The sequence below is a fragment of the Vombatus ursinus genome, unplaced genomic scaffold (assembly GCF_900497805.2).
Source record: "Vombatus ursinus unplaced genomic scaffold, bare-nosed wombat genome assembly UNPS02014785.1, whole genome shotgun sequence".
NCBI classification, from domain to species: domain Eukaryota; kingdom Metazoa; phylum Chordata; class Mammalia; order Diprotodontia; family Vombatidae; genus Vombatus; species Vombatus ursinus.
Window position 1 is genome coordinate 10466853 of NW_020954563.1, and position 12199 is coordinate 10479051.

Sequence of the window (12199 nt, forward strand, 5' to 3'; positions counted from 1 at the left end):
CAACAGTACTATGCAGACAGAAAAGGTGAGTTCTAGTTCATTTTTTTCTGACTCTTCACCCTGCCCCCAGTTATGAAACCCTAAATATAAGCAGTTCAAGATGTCTACTTCAGAATCAGTCCTCCTGGGATCACTTCATGTCCAGATTCTCTGACTCTTGAAACAGAAGTACTCTCGACATAGTAGAAAAAATCCAACAAAAATAATTTTTAAAAAAATTTTAAACCTTTAGTTTATAAATAGACAACATGATATATGGAAGGAAAATGTTAGCATTAGAGTCAGAAGAAGTGGGTTTGAAGACCACCTCAGTAATGGGATCAGAGGCAAGTCACTTAACTCCCCAGGACTTGAGTTTCCCTTTACTTTCTAAAAAGGATATGATATAACAAACATGGAAATATGTTTTCCATGACTGTACATACATAACCTATATCAAATTGCTTACCATTTTAAAGAGAAGAGAGGTGAGGGAGAAAATTTGGAATTGAAAATTTTATTTTAAAAAAAGAATGTCAGGGCACCTAAGTGGCACAGTGGATAGAGCTCTGGCCTTGGAGTCAGGAGGACCTGAGTTCAAATCTGGCCTCAGACACTTGACAGTTACTAGCTGTGTGACCCTGGGCAAGTCACTTAACTCTGACTGCCTCACCAAAAAGCAAAAAAGCAAAAAGAATGTTAAGGATTGTCTTTACATGTAATTATAAAAAATAAAATATTATTTAAAATAAAAACAAACAAAAAAGACATGATAATATTTCCACTGTACCTACATCAAAGAATTGTGAGCAAAGTGCTTTGCAAGGCCCTAAGGAGTCATAAAAATCTGAGCCATTTTTATTATTATAAACTAATTTTGGTTTATTTTTATTTTATGGAATTTACTTTTTTTTAAATCCTGAACTTAACATCAAGTAAACATTTGCAACTAGAGAAAAAGAATGATTAAACAGAAAATGTCAAATTTCTAGTATGAAGTTCTTTTAAAGAATATAACAAATTCAACATGTAACTTTCAAAACTGTTCTGCTCATATGTGATTCTTTTTAGCTTTATTTCTGTTCTTTTAGGGGAGAGGGGGACTTCAAAGACACTCTTTTGTGTGTGGGGGGGGGGGTGAGGGACCCTGCAGGGCAGAAATCCTGACCCAGTCTCCCTCTCCTGTTAACTCAGCCCCTAAATTAGAATAAAAAAAATTTAAAAACACTCCTTAAAACAAATATGCATAAACAAAATAAAATTCATTACTGACTACATATTTCTTGTTCTATATCTTGAGTGCATCATCAATCTAGCAGGATATAGAAAAATTTTGACTTTCACTTTAATTTCACTATGCCTAAGGGTAAATGCTGAAAGTGATACACTATTTATGCTTATAGTCACAAAAAAACACCCTAACTATAAAAGTCTTTAGGGGAAATATCCTAAAAAGTCACAAAAACATGATGTTACTTCCATAAAACTCTGTCCTGTTACTGTCTCTTCCTTATGTACATGTGTTAATCCCCATTTTATCCTCTTCTCCCTTCAATTGCTGTAACTTAAAACTGAGGCAGAAAGAAACAATCTTTATAACATGATGAACTCCAAAATTCAATACTCGAGTGGATGTGATCACACTGATTTTGATACTCTTCCTGACAATGAATACTGCAACTCAACCATTCCTATCCATCCTATGGCACTCTATATTCCAAGTCTTCCCTTAAGCTCACCACAGAGGAGTCCATCCAACACACTAAAGGTCTGCCTTGCTTTCTCCTCACATCATAAGGATAGCAGGTGAGTACTTGGGCTGTTCATCTATTATCCTTTACACTTTCCATATAACCAGACCATCTCTTCTTCCTATCAAACATAATTTTAATGACATCTAAGGAATACGGGTGAATAGAGCTCTAGACCTAGAAGCAGAAAGACTTGAGCTCAACTCTGATCCCAGGCAATTATTAGCTGGGACCTTGGGCAAGTTACAACTTCTATTTACCTCAATTTCTTCACCTAAAAATGGGAATAATAGCACTTACTTCCTAGGATTTTATGAGGATAAAGTAAGGTAATATTTGTAAAGATTTTTTTAAATCTTAAAGTGCTATATAAATTCTAGCTCGGGGTGGAGAACCCGGGACCTCAAGGCCACATGTGGTCCTCTAGGTCCTCAAGTGCGGCCCTCTGAATGAATCCAAACTTCATAGAATAAATCCCCTTAATAAAAGGATTTGTTCTGTAAAACTTGGATTTAGTCAAAAGGCCATTCCCAAGGATCTAGAAGGCCACATGTGGCCTGAAGGCTGCAGGTTCCCCACTCCTGTTCTAGCTCTTCATTTTTTTTTTATCATCTTTTATGCCTGTTCATCAAAGTTTCTCCTTTGTTATAGCTGCTCATACCCACCTTGAACCTCTCTCTCCATTACCTTCTACGTGATATTCACCTTCAATTATTTTAAGATTATTGTGTTCCATGTCTCACAGTTTATACTACACTGGTAGAACTGGTATTAAACAGATGAGTCTTTTATTTCTGAGAAAAACTTTTGATCAATATAGGAGTTGTGCAATTTCCAGAAGCTATCCGGCTTGCTCTCTTCTTCTTGTTTAATTCTGGGTCCAGTCCTTTGTCCATTACATTGTCTGTGCCACTGGATAGAATGCTGGGCCTGGAGTTAGGAAGAATTGAGTTCAAATCCAGCCTTAGACACTTATTAGTATGTGTGACCCTGGGCAAGTCATTTAACCTTTTTGTCTAAGGTTCCTAAACTATAAAATGGGGATAATAACAGCATTTACCTCACAGGATTTTTCTAAGGATCAAACGAGATATTTATAAAGCACTTAGCACAAGGCTTGGCAGATAACAGGTGCTTTAATACATATTTGTTCTTGTCTCAGAGAGTCACAATGATAGATTCTCTATGTTGTCCATCTGTATATTATAATCTGAGTAATACCTTTCCTGTGAGGATGGTCATGTCAACTTATCAACACGTTTATTATCTACCTTGTGCAAAGCACTGAGCCAGGTGCTGGAGGAGGAAAAGACAAAAATGAAGCAGACCAAGGGCTTTTGAGTCACTGTGGATCTTTTCCAGTAGTTTCTGCAAAGTTCTAGGGCATGATGCTGTCTGCATACTGTCAATCACAAACTGGAGTATCTGGAGGACTTCAGCATCTACAGGGAATCTCTCTTCAACTTGAATTTTTTATTGTATCTTCTCAATCACAGTGGTGAATACATTTGGAGAGCACATGTCTCCTTTTTTATACCTCATCTGATGTTTATGATCAGAGGACAATTGAACAGGATAATTTCTGCTTTCATATCTTTCAAAGAATCTCGAATAATTTTTATGTGACTGGAAGACTTTCTGTTGGAACAGAGCTTTTTGTTCTATTGAAATAGACAACATCAATACAGGGTTTTTCATAACCCACAAAATATAAGCACAGTGGTATCTTCACTACATCTTTCAGTTAATTGAGAAATGGTAAATCTGTGGTTTTTTGTTGAATTATCACTTGAAAAAGCCTGCGCCGCATCAACAACATTCTCAATTCATGTATGCATGGGTCTCAAACATTTTGTACAGATGAGAAAGTATAAAAGGTCAATAACTCCTGATGTTTCTTCTCCTTCACTGTTTTTCAGTATTGTAATAAAAGTCTGAGATTTTTTTCCAACTCTTTGGTATCTTCCCTCCTTTGCATAGACTGAGAATTAATCCTTCAATACTCTCACAGCTGTGTTACTTCTAGCATAGATTTCCTCTACACGTGGTTCAATTTAGCTGCTTTTCTTGACTTTGTTCTCTTTAATGCCAATCTTATCTCCCTTATAAGTAAATCTGGCACTGTGATGTTAAAATCCAAGTGTGGTGGCTCTACTGTCCTTAAAGGTGAAAAGTCTGTTTTGTAAATCTTTGCTGATCTTTTCCATTTATCTTCTACTTGCTGTTCTCCTTCCATTTCTGTCCTTACATATCCTCAGGGTGACTTCAGTTAGTTGATATCCTTGCCAAGCTTTCTTTAAAGTGGTTTTACCTTCCAATGCTTCTCTCTGTTTAATGAGGCAATAATGCTCATAATCATTCACCATCCATCTTCAAAAAATTTTACATCTGAGTTTATATTCTAATACAGTGTTGCCTTTGGCTTCCATCTCTCTCCTTGTTGCAAGTAAGTCAAAACATTTAGCTGCTTTATGCATTCTTTTGGTCTTCTTGCTATGGCAATTGACTTACACAGATTAACTTTGGTATGAAATTATAATTGATGTTAATGTCATGTTTGTTGTCCATTACCCAGTCTTCATTATCAAATTTTTATTCAAATAATTCAAGACTGAGTTGTCTCAAATATATGCATATCTTTTTTTTTTCATTAATATTATTCTACCTAGCTTTTTATCTCTGATCTTTCCTTTAACAAATCTGTGGTCTAATATGGGGCAAGTTATTACTGTTGTTGTGTTTACTGAGTAATATTTTATGTCCCTGATTAGTAGCAACTTTAGGACAGTGATGAGTGAAACCAACTTTATTTCTTCACACACACACACGACCTGGGGCAGCTAACCCCTATCTCTCCCTACTCCAAAGGTTGTTATAAGTCAAGATGCTATGACACAGATCTGGAGCAATTTGACTTAAGTTCACTCCTGGATGGATCCAGTTGTGGGAAATGTGTATAGAAGGATCATTCCATCTACTGAGCAAGAAACTTGTGAGACCTTACAGAACTTCCTGGCAGGCTACTTTTACCAAGGGTCATAGAACATGTTTTCATGGAGGTTAGAGAAAAATTGTACTCATCTGTACTTCTGTTTAGTAAAATGAATGTTTATTTAAAATCTTTGACTCCAAGATGCATGAGATGTTGAACCCCTTTCCTGAGACAATTAAGAGTGGTAAGTAAGATCTGTTGCAATGATCTTAGTTCAGAAAAAATGAAGTAGTTGAAAGGACATTAATTCTCTGGCCCTCAATCAGCAGTCCAGGCATTAAAAGGAGCAGTGATCCCTGGCTTGTTGGCAACAGCCCAGGCAGCACTTACAGCATTGGGACAGAGGGGAAAGTCAGTAGTGCCCTAGTCTGTAGGCAGCAATTCAGATAGCCCAGCAATAGCAGGATCACAAGGAGAGCACCTTAGCCTAAAGGAAACAGTTCGGATAATAATGCAGCAATGTGGCTAGCACTGGCAACACTGAGATGGCGAGGAAGGCACCTTGGGTTCCAGGCAGTAAGTAGTTCAGATAGCACTGGCAACAGCAGGACTACAAAGAGGGCACCGTGGTCTGCAAGCAGCAATTCAGATCACACTGCCAATAGGAAGATCACAGGGAGGGCACCTTGGCCTTCAAGCAATAGCTGTTCAGACAGCACTGGTAACAGCAGGATTGTAAAGATGGCACCTTAGCCCGCAGGCAGCAGCCTGGAAAGCCATCAGCTGAGAGATAGAGAGGAGGACAATGTTCCCCTGCAGACGAATAGCAGTGGAGTGAGCAATAGTGATACAGGGGTCTGCAGACTGGGTATCACTGTAGGCTCTTACACAGTAGGCAGCACCATGAGTCCTTGTACATCAGGGAGCAACATGGAGTACACGTAGCAAGAAACAACAGGGGAATGATGATGGGCAGAAGATAAGAAGGATGATGAACAGCAGAGGAAGGAAGATGGGCAGCAGAAGAGGAAGGATGACAAGCAGCAGAGGAACAAGAGTGATGTGCAACAGAGGAAGAAAAATGGTAGGCAGCAAAGAAGGAAGGAGACGGGCAGCAGAAGAGGAATCCTCAGTGTAGTACTTTCTTTGCTGTTTCTGCTGTTGTGAGGTCCCCTCCACTTGGCTGCGAGGATGAAGGGGTGGTAATTTTTCTTTGAAGCTGACACCGGTGATCTGAGGAGTCAGGAGGTGTAGGTCAAGATTCTAGAATGCAGACTGAGGACAGCTTGAGTTAACTCCTCATCCTCTTACTTCCCAGGGTTGCAATAAGCCAGGATGATATGATACAAATTCAGGGCAGTGTGAATTAACTGTACCCCCAGTTGGATTAATCTGAAACCAGATGTGGGCCCTTTGGGCAATCAATATAAAGAAATGCTCTACTTAATGTCCCGGAATTTTCTGAGACCCTACAAAAATTCCTTGAGGACTGCTTTTATCTGGGAGTCTATAGTTGTGTCTTGTGGAAGACAAAGGAAAGCTATTTTCACTTACTTATAACTCAGTTTGGTAAAGGGATAGTTTATTTGATCCTCAGGCTCCAAGCGGTCCACTGAATTGGATATGGAAGCCCTCCTTGAATCATGTCTCACAACAGAAAAAAAATTTTCACCTAGAAATTTCACATTTGACTTGGTGTCTCTGAGACCCCATGATTTAGGATTGCCAGGGTCAGTTTCAACCCAAACCCAAAGGCGTAGATAACATTACTCAAAGGCAGACTAAACAATGTTATTTAAAATATGGAAATTCCTTTCCTATATAGTACTTTCAGAAGAAACATAAGCATAAGCAAAGTACATATAAATTTAAAATGTTACAATACTCACCCAGGTGGAAGGGGACCTTGATTAACTGTATTGAGCTGTTGAGAAGCAGAATTCACTGGCTGCACTTGTCTAGAAGTTGGGGGTGTTGTTAAAGCCACGGTGGTAGGAACTGCTGCTCCAGCTGTTGCTCCTTCAGGAATTACACTCATATTTGTTGATGGTGATGACTCTGTACTAGACACAGGAGTTTCAGAAGGTGCAGATGGAGAACCATTGACAGATGCTATAAATGGGTTAGGTGACAAAATTTTAAAAGGTGTCATTACTTAATTTTTTTTTTCCAAATTGCGAGTACAATTTTGATTTTTTAAAAGTTGGTGAAGCCCAAACACAAGCAAACTCGTTGAAAAGTAAGTGACCCAAAATTCACAAAATGAATCACAGGATTACAGGTCTGGAGCCTGAAGGGATCTAAGAGGCCATATGGTCCAAATGCAAGGGCAGGGAATATGTTATTTTCCCAAGGTAATAGTGACAGGATTTGAAACCAGCTCCTCTGAACTCAGTGCTCTATCTACTATATCAATCTACACACACACAAAAAAAATTGAAAGTTTATTTGATATACAAACCTATACATGCCTCCAAATCAAGATTTCAATGGAAAAACTGTTACAGGCCTTTCTCATTTTAAAATGTGATCATTCAGGATGTTCCAATGTATGTTACTTGTCATTTACTCATTCTACTTTAAAGAAAGATAGGAGAAAAAAGCCAACAGATGGGATTATTTGACCTTCTGTGGTGTTGCACCAAGTTATGGATTATAGAACCTCAAAGCTAGAAAGGATCTGAGGGAACTTCTAGCCATTTTAGCCCCTTTTAGACTTTTTTAGTCCAAATGGAACCTGAATAGTAATACCCTGTACAACATTAATTTACTGAATCCAAAACCATGGAGTACACCTTAGCAAAAGGTACCATCTACACTTTAACCATGAAGACATAATGCAAATGCATTTGTCACCTTGCTAGCTGTAAAAATTTCAATAGCCCAAGAAAAAGTGATGGAAAGGCTATCAAGTATCTCATGATCATGTATGGGAAGATCATCCTTGTCAAAAAATGCGAAGGGACAAATGCAGCCATGAAAACACTCTAAAAATAAGAAATGATAGTTCTATTGATGCTCACCTGAAAAGCAACTTAAAATAGAACAAAATAATAATCAAGATCATTATCATCAAGTTATACCATTAACAGCTAATCTTTCATTCCTCTTTTTACAATACCAACCTGGTCTACGAGGGGTGGGAGGAGGTGGCCGTGAAGGTCTTGGAGGCCTAGGAGGTTTAAAACCTCCATTTGTGAGTGATGGAGAGTTACTGCCATCGACCTTCCTATTTTCACCGGGTCCTGGTTCCTCAGCATTTTCAGGTCCATCTGTATTTGATCTAGGTGATAGGTAAGGAACAGAAAAGAAAAAATAAATAATTCTCTCTAAATCTTACCAAGTATGACAGGAACAAAATCTTATGTCTCTACAGGTAAGACTCCTCATTTAGCCTTATCAAATATATATTTGGACAGTTTTTATATAAACAAGGCTTCTTATAAACATATAAGCCAGGTTTCTGGTAAGAATACCTTATATGCAAAATGAGCTGAGTGATTTTGATTAAATGCACATACATAATATATGTACAGTATATACATACTATAGTTTATACATAGTAATATACAAGGTGTTCAAACAAGATAAGAGACCTTCAACTTAATTGTAAGGAAAAACTATTTTTCATTAACTCAGTAAACCTTGAACAGTATTACCTGGAGGCAGGCAAGGGCAGGAGAGCTGTTAATATTAAAGTAACAAATTGGGGAACAATGCTCATAACAGCTGAGCTCCCCTACTAGCCATGAATCACACAAGCAAAAATTAGAGAACAAAATATGGTAAGCTATAGAGAAATGACGAAAATAACTGGCTTGGAGATCTACCTACAGATTCTGATCTAATTGATATGGATCCTTAAAATAACAAGAGAAAGTAAAAATGGATTATACAGGAAAATCAAGAAACATAATAAAAAACGAAGCACAGCATGATGGAAAAAAGACAAGTGCACACTCACAAGGGCAGCCTTAGCTTTACTAACTAGTTATATGACCCTGGGCAAAACACCATTTCCCTGGATTCCAATTTCTCCATTTGAAAACTGACAAGCTGGATTAATTTCTATCTAGATTTAAAATTCTATCACTCTATGCAAATAAAGTGACTACAATGTCCATTCTTTGAATCAGAACTTCCTTCTTACACCCCAAGGAAGTGATCGATAAGGAGAAAATCTCCATATATACCATAACATTTATAGCAGTACTTTTTGTGATGGCTAAGATGCCAGCTAGGTGGTGCAGTGGATAAAGTGCTGGGCCTGGTGCCAGGAAGACTCATCTTCCTGAGTCCAATCTGGCCTCAGACATTTACTAGCAATGTGACCCTGGGCAAGTCACTTAACCTATTTGTCTCAGTTTCCTCATCCGTAAAATGAGCTGGAGAAGGAAATGGCAAACCACGCCAGTATCTTTGCCAAGAAAACCCCATGGGGTCATGAAGAGTCAGACATAACTGAAAAATGACTGAACACAAGAATTGGAAACAAAGTAGATCCCTATCCATTGGGAAGGGCTAAACAAACTGTGGTATATGAATGTAATGGAATACTACTGTCTATAAGAAATGATGCATACAAAGAATTATAGAAAGATCTACCTGAACTGGTGCAGAGTGAAGTACATAGAGCCAAGAAAACAATCTACACAGAACTATAACAAATGTAAAAGGAAAGAACTACACACCAAAAAAATCAAAAGTAAATATAATGAAATTATAAAGATCAACCAGGACTTAAATGAAGCGCTATGAGGGGATACTCCTAATCCACCCCCATTTTGTGGAGATGGGAGGTTCATAAGAGGTCCATAATTATCCCCACTCTTGCATGTATTTTCAGACTTTTTTTAATGTACTGATCAGTTGTAGTGGGTTTTTTTCCTGTCTTCTCTAAAAAAAAATACTATTTGTTACATGAGCTGGATCTCCAGGAGGTGGAAGGAGAGGAATATTTGGAATAACTATAAAGACATATGAAACAGAAGTGAACAATAAAAACTTATTTTAAAAATTGTATCACTCTAACTTTGGTAATAAAGGCTGATCAGGGAAAAGGACAAAAGACTGGATTTTTAGATGTTATGTGAGGAAAATAAAATATACTGTATGGCTAATATAACAGAAAAGTCAAAGGCGTGTTAGAAATTGGGTTTAAAAAAAAGCTTAGACCATCCATCAAAAACTTCCTCTTCTCCCCTCCTCATCTTACATCACTAAAGTGTCTTCTATCACTTTCTCATCCACATGAAATGGTCTTTCACCATGTCAAGTTTACCCCTCTGCATGCACAAAGAATCCCAATCTATCCTGTCTTCTTCAGCAGACTTTTCTACCACATCTACTCTCTTAACTTATCTTCAATCTATCTCTGTCCACTGGCTGCCCTCCTACTTCCTATAAATATGTCCATGTCTCCCCCATCCTCAAAAAAATCCTCCCTTTGATCTATCTATTCTTGTTAGTGACTGCCTTATATCTCTTTCCCCTTTTGTGCTAAACTTCTTGATAAGGCCATCCACAAACAATGCCTCCACTTCCTTTCTGCTCACTCTCTTCCTTAACTCTGCACCTGACTTCCAAGATCATAATTCAACTGAAATTGCTATCTCCAGAGTTAATAACAATCTCTTAACTGTCAAATGTAATGGCCTTTCCTTAATCCTCATCTTTCATGATCTCTCTGATACATTCATCTCTAGTTTTTTGTGACACTATTCTTTTCCGGTTCTCTTTCTATCTATCTGATTGCTCCTTCTCAGTCTCCTTCACTGGACTGTTCATGCACATCAAACCTACTAATCATGAGTTTCCCAAAAGGTTCTGACCTGGTCCATCTTCTCTTCTCCCTCTATACTTTTTCACTTGGTGATCTCATCAGCTCCCAAGAATGCAATTAACATCACTATGCAGATGATCTTCAGGTTTTATTTGTTCAGCCACAACCTTTGCTGACCTTCACTCTTATATCTCCAACTGCCCACTGAACATTTAGAAATGGATGTCTTATAGATGTCTTAAACTCAGTATTCCAAAATTGAACTCATTATCTTTTTCCCAAAGCCCTCCCCCTTCTTCCAGACTTCCCTATTACTGTTAAGAGTGCCACCAGCCTCCCAGTCTCAAAAGCTAGGTGCCACCCTCAGTGCATTATTCTTACCACCCCATAACCAATCAGTTGTCAAGTCCTGCTGTTTCTACTTTTGTATTATCTCTTTATACGTCCCCTTCTCTTCTCTGACACTGCCACCACCCTGGTTCATGGAAACCCTCATCAGCTCATGCTTGGACTACTGTAATAACCTTTTGGTTGCCCCCGTCCCCCCATGGTCCCCCGCTCAAGTGCCACCCTTCATCTGTCTTACAGTCAATGATCAAACCGAGCTTCCTAAAATATAAGTTTAGCCATGTCACTCTTATATTCAATCAACTCCACTGGTTACTTTTGCCTGCAAGATCAAATATGCAATTTGCTGTTTGTCATTTAAAACCCTCTTTAACCTGATTCATTCCTACCTTTCCAGTGTTCTCACATTTTACCCTTAATTTCCCACCATATCTAGCGATTCAGTCAGTCAATAAGCATTTATTAAGTGTATATTATATACCAGGGACTGTGACACTGACCTCCTTTCTGTTCCTTACACTATATACTCCATCTGCTGACTAGACATTTTCACTTGCTGTCCCCCATCTGAAACTCTCTCCCTCTTCATTTTTACCTCCTAACTTCCCTGGCCTCCTAACTTTTCCTTCAAGTCTAACAACCACAAGAAGGCCCTCACTGTTACTAGACAATCCTTCTATAGCTCTTATCAACTCATTCCATTCTCCACAGTAGCTCTTCCAAACCTTTTCATCAGTCCTCAAACTTCCCATGACTCCCTCTCCTCCCATCCTCTTAGCTGCGAACCTCGGTCTTAAGTTTTACTAAAAAATAAAAAATGAGGTCATTTGCCATGAGTTCTTCTCCCCTCATCTCGTTTCACCCAGAAGCATTCTGCTACTAGCTCCTCCTTTTACCTGTCTCACAAGAAGAGAGGGCCCTACTTGTTGCCAAGGCAAACCCCTCTACTGCATAAGTGATTCCCATTCCCAAGATTCACTCTCTTCCAATGGAGTATACCCTCTGTCATCACTATTCTCTCATTTATCTTTAATCTCTTCCTTTCTACTAGTTCCTTTCCTATTCCCTACAAATATGTTCATGTCTTCCTCATCCTCAAAAAACTCTCACTTAATCCTTCTATACTCACTCTCATCCTATATCTCTTCTACATTGTGTGGCCAAGCTCCTTGAAAAGACCACCTGCGATAGATGGCTTCAGGTCCTCCTACTCTAATTCTCTTCTTAACTCTCTCCAGTCTGGCTTCTGACCTCATCACTCAACCAAAACAGTTCTCTCCAAAGCTGTTAATGGCCTTTTCTCAAACCTCTTTTTTCTTGACCTCTCTGCAGCCTTGGATGAAGTTGATCTTCCTCTCCTTGATACTATCTTCTCTCCAGGTCTTCAGGATACTGTTCTTCCCTTGT

General features: G+C 38.6%; 1 protein-coding gene across 4 annotated transcripts in view; it reads right to left on the reverse strand.

The window, feature by feature from the left end:
- Nucleotides 1–12199, reverse strand: part of ITCH (itchy E3 ubiquitin protein ligase) — a 143945-nt gene that overhangs the window by 54974 nt on the left and 76772 nt on the right. For 3 of the 4 annotated variants that reach the window (XM_027867086.1, XM_027867087.1, XM_027867088.1), the window contains 2 exons: nucleotides 7788–7945; nucleotides 6552–6774 (listed from right to left, as the gene is read on the reverse strand). In XM_027867086.1, the coding sequence (XP_027722887.1) occupies nucleotides 6552–6774; nucleotides 7788–7945 (381 nt within the window). Of the gene's footprint in view, nucleotides 1–2395; nucleotides 2531–6551; nucleotides 6775–7787; nucleotides 7946–12199 lie in introns of those variants that run through there. The other variant, XM_027867089.1, reaches the window with a different exon arrangement.